This window comes from Cibotium barometz, chromosome 21, assembly GCF_041138505.1.
Source record: "Cibotium barometz isolate CiBa-2024 chromosome 21, ASM4113850v1, whole genome shotgun sequence".
Taxonomy (NCBI): domain Eukaryota; kingdom Viridiplantae; phylum Streptophyta; class Polypodiopsida; order Cyatheales; family Cibotiaceae; genus Cibotium; species Cibotium barometz.
In genome coordinates this window covers 33792286-33814307 of record NC_141066.1, presented here as the reverse complement: position 1 = coordinate 33814307, position 22022 = coordinate 33792286, and the positions used below count along the sequence as shown (strand labels likewise).

Genomic DNA, 22022 nt, shown 5'->3' with positions numbered 1-22022 from the left:
AAAAATGGTACATGGTCTTTGTGTGATTTGCCTATTGGTAAAAAGGCCATTGGATGTAAGTGGGTTTTTAAGTTGAAACGAAAGCCAGATGGCAGTGTTGATCGCTATAAAGCTAGACTTGTTGCAAAGGGTTATGCTCAAGAAAAGGGCATTGATTTTGATGAGACCTTTGCTCCCACTTGTCGTATGACTACCATTCGTAGCATTTGTGCATTGGCAGCTCATAATGGTTGGAATGTACATCAGTTGGACATAAAGACTGCGTTCTTGAATGGAGATTTGCATGAGGAAGTGTATGTATCGCAGCCTCGTGGTTTTGTTCAAAGAGGGCAGGAAAACAAAGTGTGCAGGTTGAAAAAGGCTTTATATGGTTTAAAGCAAGCTCCACGAGCTTGGTATGAAAAGATACATGCATATTTGACTGCACATGGGTTTCAGAATAGTCCAACAGAAAGCACTTTGTATGTTAAACGTGTGGATGGTGTACATCTAATCATTGCTCTCTATGTCGATGACATGCTGCTCACAGGACCAAATGAGAGTCATATTGCTGATTTTAAGGCTGATTTGAATGCCTCTTTTGAGATGTCAGATTTGGGGCATTTGCATCATTATTTGGGAATACAATTTAAGCAGTGTGATGGAGGTATTGCTTTGTGTCAGACAAAGTATATTGAGACATTGTTGCGGAGATTTGGCCTTGAAGACTGCAAGCCTATTGCTACTCCAATGGAGACAGGTTTGAAGTTGAGTCTTCATGATGCTGGAGATCACTTTGATGTCACACTCTATCAGACAGCTGTTGGTTGCCTCATTTATGTATGCATTACGAGGCCGGACATTCAGTTTGCAGTCTCACAGGTGAGCAGGTTTATGCATAGCCCAGGGTCTCAGCATTGGAAGGCAGTTAAACGCATCTTTCGCTACTTGAGTGGCACCATACATCTTGGGTTGTTTTATCCCAAGGGGGGATCGTTGCCGCCAGATTTACATGCTTTTTCGGACTCAGATTGGGCTGGTTGCTATGACACAAGAGTGTCCACAAGTGGTTTTTGTTTCATGCTCGGTAGCTCATGCATATCTTGGTTGAGCAAGAAGCAACCTACTGTGGCCACTTCTAGTTGTGAAGCTGAGTACAGGGCAGCTTTCACAGCTACGGTTGAGTGTGTGTGGCTCAGACGGCTTATGGCTGACTTGGGTGTTGGACGGGAGTCTGCCACCTCTATCTTCACTGACAGTCAGAGTGCATTGGCAGTTGCGAGAAACCCAGTTTTTCATGCTCGCACAAAGCACATTGAGGTGCATTATCACTATGTCAGGGAGAGACTCTCAGCAGGAGAGATCAGCTTGGCCTATGTGCCAACACAGGACAACCTCGCCGATCTTTTCACAAAGGCGCTTCCTCGTGAGAAGTTCGAAGCTTTCCGCAAAGCTTTGGGCTTGCTTCCCTTTGTGGACTGGTCTACTTCGGGCATGGCACTCCCCTATACATGAGTGCCAGCTCTCGTTCACACCATCACTCCCAGGGGGGATTTGTTGCCATATATATATAGGCAGTGATGTGTGTGAACACACTTAGGACCGCCGGGGCACTTTTTCCCTCTTTAGGAGGTTTTTCCCCCCGGCTTGTATATACGCCCATCCTTCTAGGGCTATCTTATCTTTTGTACATTGACACAATCTAATACACTTTGTGTTGTGTGCATTCTTGCTTCTTCTTCTTCAAGCTTTGTGTGCTTTCCTGCAACCCTAATTCCAACAGCTTCAAGAGCTACACACCTCCTTGGGTAATTATTTTCATCTCACGGTCTTTCTCGTGCAAGTGTTGTCACATTGGACTATGAGTTCTCGTCCCTCCTCTCACCTCAAATCACTTATACACCACTCACTAGCATGCATTAGAGAAGATAATTAGTAAGAGGGTTAGCAACAATACTCAATTGGAAGAATGTGTTGCATTATGAAAGAAAATGACTTATATACAAGGCCATAAGTGTTCACACATACACTTAAATTGGGCGCTCAAGGCTCATAAATGACCTGATGCTTTTACAATGCTTAATCTCATAATACATGCGTGAAGTACATTCATAGTAGGGAATCCATTCTAGCTTGTTGCCACACACTGTTAGAGTGGGAATCACCATAAATATTTCGTCCAGCCATTTCTGGGGGCTTGTCCAAGTTGTAGATTTAGACTCTGTTGCTTCATAGATTGATCAAACATGCTTTTGGTGTCTCCGTCTTTGTTATTTGATGTAGAATTATAGTGGCAACTCTTGTTAACCCCACAATGGGTTAACATTTTATTGATTATTGGAGTGAAAGAAGAGCATTGGGGTCAACCCAAAAGGCACGACTCTATATGTGTATACACATCACTTGGTGGCAAAAACCTTTTGGTGATAACAGGGTCTATATACAAGTGCTTGTACCCTAGCATGCTCACCAACTTTTGGTGATGGTTAACATGGTCTATATACAAGTGCTTGTACCCTAGCATGCTCAAAAACTACTCATCAAAAAGCAAAAATCATGATGGACAAAAATTTTAAATTTTAATTATGAACCAAAATGGCTTTCTGAACCTCTACTTATATTATGGTATGTTTTATTTTCGACAAAAATATATACACAAAAATGGAGCATCACATCTGCCCCTCTCTTTCATTAAAGCAAAACAAGGGAAACTCGACAGCTAGACTATCTGACTCCTCTAGTTAGAAAGTTTGTGATGGTATGCATTTGTAGGTGAAGATGTGAGAGAGTCTTCACTGGTGTGGTATGGTAGGTGTGAGTGGACGTGCCACTGATGTTGCTTCAGACTTGTGCTTAAGGGTGATGGTAAGCATTTGTAGGTGAAGATGAGAGAGGGTCTTCACTCGTGTAATAGGTGGGTGTGTATCAAGTGTGCATGACTCTAATACATATTGTCATCAGGGGGATATTCCAATTAGAGATTTACATGTCATTAACTGCACCAAGAAAGAGCTTTCACATGTATCACGGCGTTCACACTGGTGGTACGTTGGATGCCGGATACATTGACATGGTGTATCTTCTCTCACTCTATCGTGGTGTCGTGCAGCGAGGGTTTTTGCAGGATCGGCAGGGTTGAGCTGGGGCTTTTTCTCTCCAAGGTTTCATTGCTGTTGAAGGAGGTGTTAATCGCTGCCAGACATTCCTGCAGGTGAGAACTCTCTGAAGAAAACAAGGTTTTTTAGCATTTTCTTGATAATGATTTAGAGATTAGTGAATCATCTATGGCAGTGATGAAGACATATATTCCTGGAGATCTGTGGCTGGATTAAAGACGAGGTATGTCGTACAAGCATGCACATCCTTCCTTTCATCTAGATTAGTTCAGGTTTTTGGTTGATGTTGCAGAAGTCAGGGTTTTGTTATAGTAGCGTTAGGGTTTCAGATGATGGGTTCTCGTTGATCTTATTGACTGCACAAATTAGGGCTCTGTGAAGAAGTTAAGGTTTTGGTTGATGTCTCACTGGATATGATCATTCTTCTCAGTTTTTTGTTATCTTGTTTCCGACTTCTAGTTGCAGCAATGATGCACAGATACAGTTTGGATAGGTTCAAGAAGGCTCAAACAGCTGAGCCGTTCTCTGTAAACAATGGAAATGTTGTCCATGTTGCTGCTGCGGGGGCTGCCTCAGTACAAGCACGCCCATCACTTTTACCGCCTGCTCTTCCAAAACCGTCAGCAGCAGCGGAACCTGCTGTGGGACAGACTACAGGCATAGGGGGCGGGCAGTCAAACTGGCAGCCTCCGGATTGGGCAGTGGATCCTCGACCAGGCCTCTATTGGCTGGATGTTGTCAAAGATGGAGAGGCTGTGGACAAAATCAGCCTGGAAAAGAGGCGCCACATTTTTGGCCGTCAAGCAATAATGTGCGATTTTGTGCTAGATCATCCATCTGTGTCCCGACAACATGCTGTGGTGGTGCAACACAAGAATGGCAGGTCTGTGCTTTCATTCCATGATAACCTTGAAGTGCAGGTGAAGGGTGGCTTTTCATTCCACTTAATCTCTTAGGATCTTTGTTTCTTTAAGCTTTGTCTCAAATTTATTGAATGTCACGAGAACCCAGATTTGGCAGTCAGTTAAGTTCACTTGCTTGCTTTCTGAAGTAAACAATAAAAACTTTGTGGGTGTTTCAACAACTGAAAGCCATATATGGGGAGATGGAACATGGGCAAGTGATTTTCTTTGTAAGTGTCATGTGCATCACATAGGTGAGTGCCACATGGATATGAATCTCAGCATTAGCAGTCTAAGGGGCAAGTTGAGGAGCCAGATTGAAATAGATGAGGCACTCAAGAAGCCATTGGGAAGAGTTAGGACCTAGCGTCCAAGTGTGGAGCTTGGTGGAGGGCCCCTTTACGGGGATGTGCTGCCTAGACTGGACGACCACCAAAAGCTATGCATCTATTTAAGGATGAGCCAAGGTTAGCTTAAGATCTCAAGGACGCAAACTCAAGGACTTTCTGACACAAGACCCACTGAGGATCAAGAACTAAGGCTCACCTCCTAGCCACAGAACCTATCCGGACTCACCCCTCAAGTTGGAGGCCCCGAGTTTGAGGCCATAGCTATATCCTGGGCCCGGCTTTAGATGCAATAAGACTAGGCGTCCCATACCCTTAGCCACACCTCAAGAATGTCCTTGCACCGAGGAGTCTCGATAGGCCATGCACTGTTGGGGTTCAAAGCCTCGTGTGTGTGAACACTCCCTATGAGTGTCTATGTGAGAACACTCCCTATGAGAGAGAGTGTGTGAACCCACCCTTAGGTGTGGATAGGATAAATGTGCCATGTGTCACTCATCGAGTGTGTGTGTGTGTGTGATTGATTTCTTTGAGGTGAAAGATAAGGCTACATGCTTATAAAACTATTGTACTTGGTGAAGGTTAACACATCAATCAATCAAGTAATCATTGAGTTAGTGCAATACTCTCTCTCTCTCTCTCTCTCTCTCTCTCCTAGTATCATGGTATGAAAGCTTGGTTAGGCATCAACTGCCGCCATCCCCACCCCTCGCCAACCCCTACACGCTGGCCTCTTGATGTCGTCACCTGCCTCTTCACTGTAAGGTCTCCATAGACCACGGCCAAGGATTATCTGACCTAGAACTGAAACCCTAACGAGGTTTCATAGACTTGATATCGCACACATTGCATGACCATCATGGATTGTGGCTAGCGACTCACCACCTAACCGTAGGTACAGTGCCTTGAATCACCCCCGAGCTTGAGGTCTAATTGCCGAATTCATGTGTTGCTAAAGCCTTATGTTGCCTCACATCAAGCTTTCCCTCTTATTTGGTACTCCATTTGAGCACTCCAAATCAGGGTATGCTCTGCACATGCCAACAGTGAGTTTATCTTTGAAAAACCAGTAATTAATCCTTCTAATTGAAGTGTTTGTTGACCATTCCAGCTTGGTACTGACAGCCCCAACGAGCGTCCCATACCACTAGGCTGAACCACCCACCTTGTAGATCCATGGCTACGAGATCCTGCACGCTTCCTTGGTAGCCCCAGGCCACCGTGTGACTGCTTAATCTCGTGTCTAATAAGCACCCCCAAGGTTACTTACATAGTAATAACTCGGCTATTATTGGCCCTTGCTTTATTTATAAGCTCTTAGCCATTATTAGTCCTAGGCTATTAATTATAAGCTCTTAGCGCCAATCTAGTCGTCATCCTGCGAGTGTCCTCTTAATAATAATCTTGGGTTAACCCTAACCCTAATCCTTGTATGTACACGTCCTTAGTCCTAACCCTAGGCTTGTCGGGTCATAACATACTTCCTTCCTTCTATTCAATTCACGTCCCTGTGAATGCATATGTAAGCAAATCCTTGGATCAGGACATCCGTCCATAGCATCTACTTAAGTGTACTGCCTCTTACCTAGGCCAGTGTAAGACTCCTCTTGTAGGGCCCTGCTTCAAAGATCCTCAAAGATCCAATTGCTTACTGTCAATCCAACTCTCATCCAAGAGTTGAATCCCAATATGACATCTAGTCTTAAAATGCAACAATCTCTACCATAACAACCTTAACAACCTTAACAACCCTAACACCACAGATCCATAGCCAATTGTAATACCGAATGGCATCTTGCATTAGTTGTTGGCAAAGTGTATCCTAAGCATGTTTAGCAGTCCCGCATGACCAAATGTGAGGAGTGATACTCCTCTTAACTGCCAAAGCAAGCAACGAATGCATGTGCTTGCACATCTCTTCCATCCCACTTTGTTTGGTCCTGTGTAGGAGAGGTATGCTATGTTATGGTAATGCACTATGTGTGAAACTGAGTCCATGTTTGCAGATGTCTCTTTTGCGTCATGTTCATTAAAGGAGGAACCAAAATGTTTCTAAATACCAACCATAACATTCCATTGACCTTTGTGGCTACCAATACATGCCGCATCATGTAGGACCATAATGGGTAGTCGGTCCCGTCAAGCTTATCCTCAGCGGGATAACATCTGAAATACATCACTATCTACCATTTCTTAACAGAGATCTTGAAGGACAATGGTTATAACGTATTTGACCACTAACATGTCCATGGGTTAAATGTGCCAATGATGACATGGCGACATTCATGATGTGGCATTCAGGCACAAGTGGTTGACAGTAATACCAGTGGCTGACTAGGAGCATTGGTGTCAAATCCCCATCGGATCTCCTCGTGGAACGCTCTTGGTACGAGACTCGAAACCTGCAAACAAACAAACAACAAGGGGGTGCAGGCCTGACTCACCTCCCAACTATGACAGCCGTGGGCAAGCCCACTGTCTTAGTTGTCCCCACCGAGCCACGAGCTGAGCTAACTAGGTTGACGTACCGACCAATCTCTACCTCGCGACGTTCCATACCGCCACGAAGCTACATATCGCGATGTCCCATACCGCCACGAAGCTACCCTCGCGGGCCTCGAGATTGCTGCCGGCCTCGGCTGCGTAAAGCAGGTGCACGTCTGCACTAGATCCAGGCTCCAGACCATAGAGCTCTCACAAATCACGCGAGACTCTATATGACTAATGACTAACCTTGGCCACCCTTTTATAGGCTCTTGGCCGGTCATCGGGCATCCACACTTGGGCGCCTGCTCGTCCATACTTGGGTGCCCGCTCGTTAGTCTATCCCTAACTCAGCTCGCCAATCAACCTGCCTAGCTCCAAGCTTCCCCAAACCTTGAAACTAGTCTTGTGTGCGTGTAGCACACGGTAGATACACACTGTGCACATGACAATTGGTGCATATATATTGTGCTTATTCTTTCTATCTTTAGCGGTGCATTTGTCCTATCAACTACTTATTTGCTTTACTAATTCTTTCTATTTGCTACTTCCCTTAGTGCTAGGCTTCATTATGGCTGAGTCTGCCCTGCATCTCTGGAGGTTTGACAGAAACTAAGTACAAAGGGCTTTGTGTGAAATTTGAATATATGCTTGTGTGTGTGTGTGTGTGTGTGTGTGTGTGTGGAGTGCGTGTGAGAGCATATCTTGATATAGAGTTCTACGCGCACTATTGGGCACTGATGACGTTAGTTGGGATTTTCTCGCTCGTGTGGTTGGTTTTCAGACGCCGGTGGACCACCCCTTTCGAAGTGACTCCTGTCCCTTAAAGGACGGTTGGTTTTCAGCCTCCGAACGTCTCCCACACAGATAGTGGATGGTCAGATTACGTTCTAGAAAGGAAGTGCATTTTCCTGCTATGGCGAGCTTCGACGACGAGAGAGACCAAGAACCATGGGACTAGAGTGCACCAAGCAGTCCAGTTAGGGCACCAGGCTTGAGTGTTACAGACATGTTCCAACAGATGACGCGAGCAATCGTCGCAGAACTGACAGCCAAGTTGGATGAGCAGAAGGCGCAGATCTTGGCTCTGGAAGAGCGTACCCGTTCTCCAGCGTCGCGTTTTCCATCTCCTCCTCCCTCTCCTTCCGTATCCCAGATTCTAGATCACCCCCTCGCGGGGTTACAGCCGCAGCCAAGCTCTTTGCTTGAGTTGCAGATGCGTGCATTGGAGATCCGACAATGAGAAGACGAAGCCATGCGACGCATGAACACGAGCGTTACCTCTGAGCATTGGATGCCAGATTGACACTGGTGGTGCCCTCGAATCATTTTCTCGAGAAAATGAATTTCAGTAAGTATAATGGTAAGCTCGATCCCACAACTCTGTATTCATGGTCGCATCAGTTTGAAGAAGCTTACTTTGCCGCAGTTAGGAAAACAGATATTGACAGAGTGATCTTAGCCAAGGTGAGGCCATTCCTTGGTGGACTCAGTGGGCTCATGCCCACACCAAAGTAGGTATGGCAGCTTATGTGTGGGACGAGTTTGTCCGCGACCTTAAGCAACGGATTCTACTGCCCCACTACCTTGAGTGACTCGAAGACGAGTTCAGGGGAGCGCGTGAGAACGCGCAACCAGTCCTTCAGTTTGTCAATAGAATTTCGACTTTATGTCTGCAATTAGGCTTATCTGATACGGACAAGAAAGGGTAGTTTTTGTATGGCCTGGACACGCAAATCCAATGGGAGGTGCGTATGTTTAGGCTAGCCACCTTTGAAGACGCACTCGCTTGCGTAGAGTGCAAAAATGAAACATAATGGTGGCAAGCCCAAGACTTTTCAGCCGGCTTTTCCCAGGGCTACCGCCTCGGGGTGTAAAGGCCAGAACCAGACGGGGTCTTCCCCAGGACAGAGCCCGGGAGCCTTTGGCTCCAAGAACTCGAACAATGCGTCTAAGCTTACTTCAGACCAGAAAGCGGAGGTAGGCAAGACAGGTAGCAAGTTGAGTGCTGAGGAGCTTTCTCAATACAAGGAGGAGGGTAGATGTTTCTTTTGTCATACAAAAGGACATACTTCTCGGGATTGGCCGAAGAAGCCTTTAAAGCCCGCCACCGCCGCCTCCACAGCTTCTTCGGTGAGCTCACACAGACCCCAGCGGCTACCCCTAGTTCTTCAAACCCCGGTGCTTCAGTTGGAGCAATTATTAGCCGGGAGCTTGAAAATAAGCAGAAGGGCGCCCATGACCAAGAGTATGAGCGCAACGAATTGCTCAAGTCCTTTGGCTACATAGGTGGCCAGAGAGTCGTCGTCTTGTTTGACAGCAGCAGCACGGAGGATGTGGTCACGGAACAGGCCGCTAGGCGTGCCCGTTTCGATCTGACTTCGGTGGACAAAGAGGTTGAGGGTTTTAGCACAGGCATGACAACGAGCGTCAAGTATGAAGATCTAGGTGCTAAGTTAGTGATTCAGGGCATAGAGTTTGTGCATGATTTTATGGTTGCCCCTTTTGTAGGAGCAGACATAATTTTGGGTATTCAGTGGTTTCACAAGTTTCTTCCTGATGTCAAGTGGGACAAGCACACGTTCCAGATCAATCGGAATGTGTCAAACGCCCCGGTGACCATTAAGTGTGAGCCAGGAATTCTGAACTTTTCGCTCATAAGCCACTTGCAAGCTAAGCGAGCAGTCAAGAAAGGCGCACAGTGTGCGATGATTTACATCCAGACAGCCTAGACGGTGGCCAGTGCTTCCGAAAAGTACTCGGTTCTCCATGAAAAGTTCTAGAAGATTTTTCTTCGAGACAGCCTCCCTCCCCAGCTTCCCTGTCCAGATCGGAGGACCACAAGATTGACCTCCTCCCAGGCTCGGAACCCCCGAGCAAGTTTCCGTATTGCCTTTCCAAGGCAATGGAATCAGAGTTGGACCGCCAACTCCAAGAATTGTTGCAATCTGGCTTCATTTGCCCCAGCGTGTCGCCATTTGTAGCACTGATCTTATTTGTCAAGAAGAAAGATGGGTCTTCCCGCTTGTGTGTTGATTATGGTGCACTCAACAAGCTGAGTATCAAGAGCAGATTTCCAATGCCTCGAATTGATTATATTCTCGAGAGGCTGAATGGAGCGAAGGTGTTCTCGAAACTTGATTTAAAGAGTGGGTACCACCAGGTGCGGATTGTGGAGGGAGACATCCCCAAGACAGCCTTCCGTACGAAATAGGCCCACTATGAGTTTGTGGTCATGCCATTTGGCTTGACGAACGCCCCAGTTACATTTAACCGCATGATGATGCGTGTTTTTCGGGATTTGATTGGAAAGTGTGTGTTCATATTTCTGGACGACATACTAGTATTTTCAGCTACGGTTGAGCAGCATGACGTTGATGTGGAGAAAGTCCTTAGGTTGCTGGAAAGCAACGAGCTCTACGTCAATGAAAAGAAGTCGGAATTTTATCTGTTCTAAGTGCATTACTTGGGATACATAATTAGTGCTGAAGGCATTCGACTTGATCCGGCTAAAGTGGCCGAGATTGTCAGGTGGGAAGTACCTCAAACAACCTATGACATCAGATCATTTGTGGGTATATGCCAGGCATACTCCACCCACATAGACAAGTTTTCTGATCTCTCAGCGGATCTCACCGATCTGCTAAAGGGTGTTAAGACAAGAAGACAAAAGATTCGAATGACTCCACGAGCGTTGGAGGCATTCCAGAACCTCAAGGTGGCTTTATCAGAAGCGCCTTGTTTAGCACTTGCCTCGTGGGACGAGCCATTTCAGGTGATCACCGATGCGAGTAACATTGCAATTGGAGGTGTACTGCAACAGAATGGTCATCCAGTAGCTTACATGTCTTGTAAGTTACTGCCCGCAGAGAGAAACTACTCAGTCTATGATCGTGAACTCCTAGCAGTTATACAGGCCTTGAAACATTGGAAACATTTTTTGTATGGCCGAGGTTCGCATTGACCATCAGGCATTACGCTGGATTCAGACAATGCCAAGTGCACAGTGGAGTGATCGACAACACTGCTGGAGTTAGATATTCGAGCAATTCGGTGGTATGATTGAGTATTTTCCAGGAAAGTCCAATCTAGTGGCCGATGCTTTGAGCAGGAAGGGACAAGTGACCACGATTCAAACCACTAGACTCGATCTTGTTGGTACAGGACTAGATGACATGAAGCACACGTACGTGGGTTCCGCGAGGAATTTGGTACACAGTGGGAACAGGCATTGGATGCCACAGGACCATGCCACTTTCTGATACGCGATGGTTGGCTTTTCTACAAAGGCCGACTGTGTGTCATGAAGTCGTTCAGGACAGCTCTTCTCCATGATGCCCATGATGCCATTACAGGTGGTCATAGGGACATGAATTTGACTCTGGAGAAATTAGAACGGCAATATTATTGGCCAAGGATGAGGCGTGATGTGTTTACATATGTACAACGTTGTGATATTTGTCAAAAGGTGAAAGCTCCTCGTGGAAAGAAGATAGGGTTGTTACAGCCTTTGCCAATTCCTGAGGGTCCTTTCCAAGACATTTCAATGGACTTTGTCACGAATTTGCCTCCCAGTTTGAGTAAGCGTAATACGCAGTGCTTAACTATTGTTGATAGGTTTAGCAAATTTGTTGTGCTTAATCCTTGTAGGGCCAATGTGACCGCCAAGGATGTTGCCCAGTTGTTCATTTGGCATCGGTACCCGATTGGCGGGATTCTAGGATCATAGTGTCAGACCGAGATGCCAAGTTTACCAGTCATTTTTGGAGGGCATTGTTTGATAATTTTGGTACTAAGTTGAATTTTTCCAGTACATTCCACCCACAGACGGACGGCCAGACAGAGATATACAACCGGTTGGCCTTTGATGTGCTGAAGTGTTATGTCCACGATCAGCAAGGTAAGTGGGAATCATATTTGCCTTTAGTTCAAGCTGTTTTGAATGATTCTTTTTCTTCAGCTATTGGTAGGACTCCATATGAGGTAGCATTTGGAAGACCTTTCCAGTCATTGTTGACCTGGACCTCGTCTTCAGTACCTGAAGCGAACAGAGTGACGGAGTCTTACCATGAGATTTTAGAGTCAGTAAAAGACAGATTGGCTAAAGCGCAAGAGGCCTATACTCGACAGGCCAATAAAGACCGAAGGGATATGAAGTTTTTGGAAGGGGATTCGGTTTATCTTCGGATTATGAAGCAAAGATTGAAACAAGTGGACAAGCGATACCCAAAGTTGTCTTTCAGGAGCTTCGGACCTTTTTCCATCAGGAAAAAGATTAATGAGGTGTCTATGCAGTTAAAGCTACCTCCGAGTTGGACTATGCACGATGTGTTCCACGTCAGTTGGTTAAAGCCATATGCAGGTCCTATCCCTTCAGAAGTCAAAGACGAAGCGGAACCAAACATTGTTGATGAAGGAGAAGTTATGGTTCCAGAACAGATCCTTCTGCACCGTTTCAAGCATGGCTCAGGCCGAAGACTAGGACAGTTCCTCACGAAGTTTGAGGACTGAGGGACCCATGAAGCAGTATGGCTCGACAAAGAGTTTTTCGAAGACTATCCGGCGTTATTGACGGATTATTTGGAGGCTATGCAGCTTCCGTCAAGTTAAGCAGAAGGGGATGTCACGTGCATCCCGCACTTGGATGCCACGTAGACATTTCTGTACAGAAGGTGCATGACCTGGGATGGTGAACTGGTCCCATGTGAGCCCAGTCCCGGACGAGTCAGCCAGGGATCCATCTCAGTTGTCCGAGGTCAGGTGTGCATTGTCCTGCACAGGAGTCTAAGGTCAGGTGTGCACTGTCCTGCACATGAAACAGTGCCAGTCCGTGCTGTGAGTCTCCCTCAAGAATGATGTCAGTGATTCTGTGTATCTGGTATGGTACCGGATGCCAGATCACTGAGTAGTTAGTTAGGGTTTGCGTTTAGAACAAGGGGCCAGCCCATAGGGCTACCCCAAGACTTAGTGTGGGCATGGGGATGGTGTGGAACCACCCCCATGAGGGCCAGGAAGGTCCTGGCTGAACCCACCAGCCATGGAGGGGCTGTAGGACAGCCCTAGGGGCAAGCTAAAGGCAGATTTCAGGAGAATACAGCCTTTGCATGGCTGTAGGGCAGGTATGGGGCAGCCCATACAGGCGGCCCAGCCCTCATGAGATTTGCAAAGGTCCTGTCCAGCCAATCAGAAGTAGGCGCATCATGCCCAGCCTGTTAGGAATAAAACGCAGCATTTAATGTGAATATTTTCAGCATTTAAGGCTGGAAATGTAGTCGTGGGAGTATTTATTGTTAGCCGCCTGGTTTTGTGCTGGCCGACTGCTGTAGTAGGAGTAGTATAAAAGGGAGAGCCCACAATCCCATTCTCTCATCTCATTTTCTCACCAAGAGCTCAAGCATAAAGAGGCTAGACAAACCAAGAAGGTGCTAAGCAAAGGGGTGAAGGATTTCAGGTCAAGGGCAGGGAATTCCCAGCCAAAAAGGTCAAGGATTTCTGTATTTTCTTTCAGATTTACATCATTCTAATAAATTAAATACACCATCCGTGGTGGGGGCCTTACAGAGGGTATTTGGGATCCAATACTGTGTCCTCTCTCTCTCTCTCTCTCTCTCTCTCTCTATTTTCTGCACATCTCCATTCAGTTTGTGCGTTAATTCCGTCGTGAAAAGAGTGCTGATTTTCTGAGCATTGAAGTTACCGATTCTTCTCCGAAGCTTCCGCATGTTACAAAAACCTTTAGAGATAATAAAGGTGTCCTGTCCCCAATTGGGAATAGGTTCATACTGACGAAACCACTAGATTCCTAAGATCATGTCACATCCCAAAAGAGGAGAGACAATGAAATCTCGCTAGAATGAGGCCTTTTGAACTTGAAAAGAAAACTGCTGTGCCTGTTGAGATATGTGGGTGTAGAGACCAGGTGTAAACCTGTCTACCTGGGCACTAAAGTACAGCTCATGTTGGTAGCCAACTGGGGAGAGATGGCGTCCTCAGAACTGCCCATGTTAAAAAGGATTATGAACTGTCAGCCCTTGGCAGAGCCATAAGCTCGGATCAGGCTTTTCTGTGTGGTTGTTGCCTCACCCTCTTGCTGAGCATCAAGTACCACGGATGGCATGGAATGCATAGAAGGTAAGAAACTGCGTTTGTGGTAGCAGGCGGGTCCGGAGGAGCGAGAGATACTGTGGCAACTGTGGCAGAAGCCTCTTTGGAGGCTTGCTCCGCTTGCCTTTTTGGACAATCCTTCTTACCATGCCCAATGGTATGACAGAAAAAACATCGGTTTTCTGACTGATACTGTCTTTGCTCCTGTGGAGGAAGATAGTCTCTAGTGATGCTTGCTTGAGCCTTTTCTTCAGGGGTTTTCTTAGGCTTGGATTCCTTACCCCCTGAACTAGAGCTAGGATTGTTGTTTGTCTTAGTGTCTTTAGAGACAAATTACCCTTCCCCTGTTGGGGTTTGGTACTGGACTGAGATGCTTGCTTGGGCTTGCCTCTGTTCATCGTCATTTCTTCATTCTGAGCGAGAGTCAAAGCCCGGTCACATGTATTGGGTTCAAAGTTACGAACTATTAACCGAATGTTAGGATCCAATCCATGAATGAATTGCTCCATCTTGGCCTGCGCAAATAGCCCTAACTGCTGTGCTAAAGTGATAACCTTTCCGGAAAACTGAAGCACTGGGGATCCGTTCTGTTTGAGTCCATAGAACTCATATGCCAGACCGGTCATGTACTGGGGCGGGAGAAATCTGGTCTTCAGGTCATGAACAAAGATGTCCCAGTCAAAGGCTATGAAACCTGTGGCGTGGTCTATATGAATACTAGACCAATGCTGCCACCAAGTGACTGCCTCACCAGTAAGATGGGGAGCCGCTAAGCGGACTTTATCTTGTGGGTCTATGATCTAGCTAGTGGACAATGAGCATTAAACTGATGAATAAATTGATTAACTGATGAATGATCACACTTACCATCATACTTACTGAAGTTTGGTTGATTGCGAATGACGGTGGTTGATGCTGCTGCGGACTGCGGGCTGGTGACACCTATGGCTGGGAATACTGAGGAGAGATGCTGATACCTCAAGTGTATGGCCTCCTTTTCCCATTGGTGCTCGAGTAACATACGTTCTCGATCAAGCTCACGTTGGTGTTCTCGAGCGGCGAGTTCAGCCTGACGTCGGTCTTCGTCAATCCTGCGTTGGGCTTCCTTATAGTCCTGTCTTTTTGCTTTTTCTTGTTGTTTTCTTGCTTCTGCTTTCTTTTTCTTCTCTCCTTCAGGCCTCACCCTCTCTCCTTTGTTGTTCCATCTAAAAGAAGAGGGAGATGTAGTCGGGTGCTGCTGGAGGCGGAGGAGGGCGTGCTGCTGCTGCTGTCGCCTCCAAGAGTTGGAGACGCTCCATGAGCAGCTGGTTCTAAGCTCTAAGAAGAGCTATGGTGTTGGCTGTAGACGGAAGAGCATGGTCTCCTTCGGGGGAGACGTCTTCCGGCTAATGAGTACTCTCTTCTATAGACATGATGCTGAAGTTGGTGGTCGTGCCGGAACGCAATCTGAGCATCCAAGGATGCCCTCACGCTAGGATACGGTGTGTGTGTACAAGCTGAATCTGATACCAATGTAATATGCAGCGGAAGTCTTTGTATTGGAGGATCCTGTCACACAAATGCTCACACCGTCTTCTGTATCCTGAGTTTCTTGAGTTTAGCAATCCATTTTAATACTTCAAACTTTAAAGAGATGAGAGAGAGAGAGATATGAGAACTGTACACCAGATTGGGCCCAAATTACCCATTGAAGGGCCCCCTATCCCGTTAAGGAGATAGTATTTGCTTTATTACTTTAGAGAGTATGACTGTGGACTGTAGATAAGTAAAATGCAAGATCTCGGAGGATCGGAAGCCTGGCTGAACTGGACACGGCTGTAGAAACACCTCAATGAACTGATCTCGAGCCTATGCACTCTTCCCAAGGGCATGAGGAAGGGCTGCACACCTCAGGCTGAGAAAGGACTGCGGTGGACTGTTCTAAGCTATGTAAATATGCTGAAATGCTTATGAATGATATGTTACCTTCACCAGATGACTGTAGCATGTATGGATGATGCACAGAAGGCGGAGGAACTGCTGTAGACAGTAGAACTGCTGTAGAACTGAAATGCAAGGTAAACTGTTGTAGAACTGATGCAAGATTGAAAATGCAGGCTGGACTGGACTGAACTAGTGTCATGGCCCTGTGAAAATGGAGCAGGACAAGTGTGGGCATGGTGGTTGCAGAGTCAGAATATTTTTATGATTCACATGGGGGGTGCCCGGACAGAGTTTAAGATGTGTGGACATCCCTAGGTGTGAAGGGGGGAACTAGAAACATTAAGTTTTAATGTTTATTGAAGTTTGCCCCTAGGCCTTAGTGGCCCTAGGAACTTATTAAAGTTTGGGGCCCTAGGGATTAATTTGGGGAGGAGTGTTTCTCTCTCCTCTCTCTCTCTCTGCCCTTTTTGGGAGTCGTGGAGTAAAAGTGGAGGAGTTCTTGATGTGCATGTGGACAAGCGTGGAAAAGCTCAAGAGAAGGCAGGCGGCTGCTGTGCATGTGTGCTTGCTGCTGTTTTTCTGAAAACTGAGTGTTGAAGAAGGCTGTACAACAGTCGTACACCTCTGTACGACTGTTGCACTGTTGCTGCAGGCGGCGACGAGCTGAGGAACAGAAGCTGCTACAACAGGCGACTGGTCAACAGAGGGCAGCAGGTTCAGCTGCAGGCGGCGCTTGTCTGGTGGCTGGACAGACCTGAATACACAGATTCAGGTTGGTACAGGAGTGGACAGCAGGCTGTTTATGCAAGTACGACTCTTGGCACGTATCCCGAGGCGGTATAGACGGGTACAGTGCTGATTTTCAGATCTGTATTTTCAAGGACAGCATAAGAGTGAACATCAGGAGGAGGATACAGGCAAGTACAAGCACATGTGTGAAGCAGGGTTGTGGATACAAGTGCCTGCAAGTACAGATTGGTGCTGTTGCTTCCTCCAGTGTTGTTTCACGAGCTAAACTTGGTAAGCTCTGTTTCTGTTCATCTATCTCTGTTTCTACTGCTTGATGTCTGTTGCAGATATGTGTTATCTGGCCCCTTGTGAGAGGAGGGGTATGGCAGATTGACAAGGGTTGAGACAGAGATTGGACAGCACATGTATGTTTGAGCTGAGAAGATGTATCATGCACTTGAGTTATGCCAGATGTATGCCCATGGCTGGCTTGCTTAGTGATCTTGGCTGATCAGAGGGAGGCACAATGTGTTGTTTGAAGACACAGATCTGTGTGCATAGATCCTCTGTGCTGAGAAGGATTTGTGGGCCGTCAGATTGGACTTACAGGTGTAAACTCTTGGCTGGTCTTTGTGTTGTACTCAGCCATTCATTTTATTATAATTGAATAAAGAAATACCGCAAGGGGCGCCAAGCTTTGGGGCCAACAGGTGTCGCTGTGTTTTCAGATTTGGGCACTCTAGCTCCAATCTGTGTTTTGTTTCTCATCTAGACTACAAGTGGACGGGTGATTGCTCCTACCGCACTCTGGTTTTCTATCAGAGGCCGGTTTTAAGGTTCCGTTGCCGGGACCAATCATCAACTTTCTGGAGGGGGTGAGCTCGTGGTTGCTTTGAAGAAAGCCATCGCTGAAAATTCAGCAATCATGTCTGATACAGAGGAAGAGTACTTCTATCATGAAGAAGAAGAGCAAGAGACTTCTCCTGAAAGAGATGTATCTGAGGATATTTTTGCAGGAGAACAGGCTGCAGATGTTGAGCCTTATGAGGATGTAACACAGCCAGAAGATGTGCATGGTAAAGAGGATGATGATGCTCGGTTCAAAGATCGCTTGGCTAGTGTTATGGATACTTTTATGCAGCTCACACAGAGTGAGAGATTTGCTGAATTTTTGAGATCTCGCACAGAGCCCCGCACAGAGCCCCAGAAAAAGAAGAAGAAGGTTCGTTCGAAGAATCTTCCTCAGGGTCATAGTGGTGCCATTCCACAGGAACCATCTTTTGGCCAGTTTCCGAATATGCAGCATGCTTATGGTGCAAACTCTGAGAGTTCCTTCTATGGACAGCCACCTATTCCTCAGCAGAATATGCATCCAGGTTATTTTGGTGGTGGCTCGGTGTTTCAATCCATGACTGGGGGTTATCCTCAGGGAGGCATGGGTATGTATGGGCCTTTTGGAGCCAATTTTCAGCCTGGCATGCAAGGGAATATGTATGGTGGTATGCAGTCCGGTATGGCTGGAAATATGTTTGCAGGCATGCAACCTGGGATGCAAGGCAATATGTTTGGTGGTATGCAGCCAGGTATGCATAATGGAATGTATGGAAACATGGCTGGAATGTATGGTATGCCTGGCATGGGAATGGGAAATGTTGACCCAATGATGGGTATGAATGTTGGGGGCAGCAATCTTACGAAACCACTTCCATATGATAATCTAACGCCTATGGGAAAGGCGAAGGATTACAAGGAAGGGGGAGCTGCAGTGAAGTTTGACACTTTCAGTGGGGCCAAGGATAAATTGAAGGCACTTACCTTTTTATAGCAGTTTGATGCTGCTTTTTCTGGTGGGAATTACACAGAGTCCTCAAAGGTGAGGAAAGCTGCCACTTTTCTCAAGGGCAATGCTTTGCAGTGGTGGTCTACTCTTCTTTTGCAGGGCATAGCACCCACCACATGGGTCCAATTCAAACAGGTTTTCTCTTCCGTATGGCTCACATCTACATTTGAGGTGGATGTTATGACCGCATGGCACAAGCTGGATGCTTCAAAGTGTGATAGTTTGGAGGATTATAACAAGAAGTTTTGGGAAGCTTTACTCCCAGTGACTTCTTATCGTGCCGTGCCATTATCTGAGCAGGTAGAGAAGTATTGTTGTGGGCTGCCCAAGGAGGTACGAGATTATTGTATAAAGACGAGAGTAACGAACATGTCACAGATGATTGAAAATGCTATGACAGCTAATGCGTTACTCACAGGTGGTTCATCTGGATTTAAAGACAGTAAGAAATTGGGCAAGAAAGCTGAAAAATTTGGGCATGCTTCTCGTGATGCTAAAGGGTCTTCAGAGACAAAGTATAAGAAGTTGCCAATGCCCAAGAGGACTTCTGAGGAAAGACAAGCTTTGAGAGATGCTCAAAAGTGTTTCTACTGTACTGAAGAGGGGCATATGTCATTCAATTGTCCCAAAAGGACGTCCAAAAAGGACCCTGACAATAAAGGAGAGCCCAAGCCAAAGAAACCAAAGCCTTCTGCAGGCTTAGTTCCTGATCTTGTGGGGGAGCAGCTAGGTGGTGAAGCTACAGAGTTGTGCAGGGCATGGGGCAAAGTGAGAGATCAGAATGCTTTGATCTTCTTTGACACAGGTGCTAGAGCCAACTTCACTTCACCAGATTTGGCTAGCCGATTGGGGATTCGCGCAGAGGAGATGGGGCCGTTACATGAGGCAAATATGGCTTGTCCAGGGTATGCAGAACCCGTTACTCCTATCATTGGGAAGCTTCGGCTTCATTTGCAGGGTTATGTGGACAGCGAAGAGTTCTTCATCATGCCTTTGGATGGCTGTGATGTTTTGTTGGGGATGCCATGGTGCCACAGGGTACATGCGGTGGTGGATACTTACAATAGGAAAATTACTCTGACTCACAGAGGGAAAGAGCATGTATTGGATGTAAAACTCAAAGGGGAATCTGTTCCTATTGTATCCGCTTCGGCGATTTCATCAGTAATGAAAAAGCATCTTTCCGCGTACTTGATTTATGTAAAGGATGCACAAGATGATGAGTCTAAGTCTAATTTGTCAATGTTAGATAAGGACAGGGCTGATTTCTTAAGTGGGTTTCAAGACTGTTTTTCCGAGTCATTGCCAGGAGAATTACCTCCTGAGAGGCCAGAAGATCATGCCATAGATCTGATTCCTGGTAGTACTCCACCGAATAGACCGCCGTACCGTGTTAGTGCAGCCCAACAGGAAGAGATTATGAGTCAGGTGCAGGAGCTATTGAATAAGGGGTTGATTCAGCCTAGCTCATCACCCTTTTGCTCACCTGTGCTCTTAGTGCAGAAGAAGGATGGTTCTTGGCGCATGTGTATAGATTACAGGGCGCTGAATAAGAATACCATCAAGAATCGATTCCCCATACCGAGGATCGATGACATCTTGGACCGCTTACAGGGCTTCACAGTTTTTAGTCGTATTGACTTGAAAAGCGGATATCATCAGATACGCATTAGACCCGAGGATGTGCATAAGACAGCATTCCGAACCACATTTGGGTTGTATGAGTTCTTGGTTATGCCCTTTGGTTTGACAAATGCGCCTGCCACATTTAACAGAATGATGGACAGGATTTTCAGGCCTCATAGAGAGTTTGTGGGCACATTCTTTGATGATATGATTGTGCATTCACAAACTGAGGAAGAGCATAGAAGGCATTTGGCCATTGTGTTTGCAGAACTCAGAAACCATAGATTGGTGGTTAATGGCAAGAAGAGTGAGTTTTTCTTGCAGGAGATACATTTCTTGGGGCATATTGTGTCTGGTCATGGAGTCCATATGGATCCAGCAAAGGTTGAAGCAATACTTAATTGGCCAGCTTTGAGGACCGTGCATGATGTACGCAGCTTTTTAGGATTGTGTTCCTATTACAGGCGTTACATACGGCACTTTGCTGAAATTGCTTCGCCTCTTCATGCTTTGACGAAGAAAGCAACTCCGTTTAGATGGGCTGATCGGGAAATTACAGCATTCAAAAAGCTCAAAGAAAAGCTTACTTCGGACCCAGTATTGGTGTTACCGGACCTCCGAAAGCCTTTTGTTGTCCAGTGTGATGCATGTGGAAGTAGCATTGGTGCAGTTCTCATGTAAGAGGGACATGCCATAGCCTATGAGAGTAGAGTTTTGCAAGATGCTGAGAAGCATTTACAGGTTTATGAGAAAGAGATGTTGGCTGTAATTCACGCTCTTTCTACATGGAAACACTACTTGCTTGGGGCTGATTTTATTGTACAGACAGATCATCAAACCTTGCGTTATTTCCTCACGCAGACTAAGCTTTCAGAGAAGCATATGCGTTGGGCAAACTTTTTGTCAATGTTTCACTTCCAGATTGTGCATGTGGAAGGCAAAAAGAATGTAGTGGCAGATGCTTTGTCACGCAAGCCACAGGTCTCTGCAGTTTCACTTGCTTATCATCATGAGCTTGATGAAATGAAAGAGCAGTATGCTCATGATGAGGATTTTGAAAGGTTGTATGATCAGATGTCTGAGGGTCAGCGGCATGAGCATTACACTCTCAGAGATGGGTTTTTATTGATGCATGGCAGACTGTGTGTTACCAGGCCATTGCGACTCAAGGTTATGATTGAAAGTCATGCTCCACCGTATGCAGGTCATAGAGGTATCGACGCCACGGTAAAAGCAGTGGAGACTTTCTTTTATTGGCCAACCTTGAGAAGAGATGTTGATGCCTTTGTGAGGCAATGCATCGTATGTCAGAAGGTAAAGTTTGACCGTCAGAAGACACCAGGGTTATTACAGCCTTTACCTATTCCGGATAGACCTTGGGAGAGCATTGCCATGGATTTTGTATTTGATCTTCCACGGACACAAACGGGAAATGATGGCATCTAGACTATCATATGCAGGTTCAGTAAGCAGGCACATTTCATTCCCGTGAGGAAGACAATTAAAGTGGATCATATGGTGAAGTTGTTCATGGCGAACATCTTCAAGTATCATGGCTTGCCTACGTCTATCATTAGTGACCGTGATCCACGGATGACGAGTTTGTTTTGGAGAGGGTTGTTTGACAACATGGGTACAACTCTCAAGTTTTCATCGTCATTTCATCCACAGACAGATGGTCAGTCAGAAGAGGCTAACTCTACAGTGTTGGATCTTCTCAAGTGTTATGTGTCAGAGCACAAGCAACAATGGGAAAAATATCTTCCTTTGGTGGAGTTTGCATATAACAACACTGTACATAGCTCGACAGGCAAGGCGCCTTTTGAGATTGTAGAAGGAGGGAAGAAGGTTCCACCCATTTTGCATACAAAGGATAAGATCTTTGAGGCTGATCAGTATGTGGAGAGCTTGGATGAAGCTTATCGGAGAGTTAAGTTGGCCCTCCAGAAAACTCAGCAGAAGCAAAAGAAAG

The 22022-nt window shown here is 46.2% G+C and overlaps 1 protein-coding gene across 4 annotated transcripts in view; it reads left to right on the top strand.

Annotated features, from left to right (window-relative positions):
- Positions 1–2817: 2817 nt before the first annotated feature.
- LOC147627110 (SMAD/FHA domain-containing protein) overlaps positions 2818–22022 on the top strand; it is a 50614-nt gene continuing 31409 nt past the window's right edge. The window contains exons 1-4 of one of the 4 annotated variants that reach the window (XM_086815688.1): positions 2818–2844; positions 3089–3190; positions 3271–3318; positions 3561–3978. In XM_086815688.1, coding sequence (XP_086671814.1) covers positions 3563–3978 — 416 coding nt within the window. In that variant the 5' untranslated portion in view covers positions 2818–2844; positions 3089–3190; positions 3271–3318; positions 3561–3562. The other 3 variants (XM_086815687.1, XM_086815690.1, XM_086815689.1) reach the window with 3 other exon arrangements.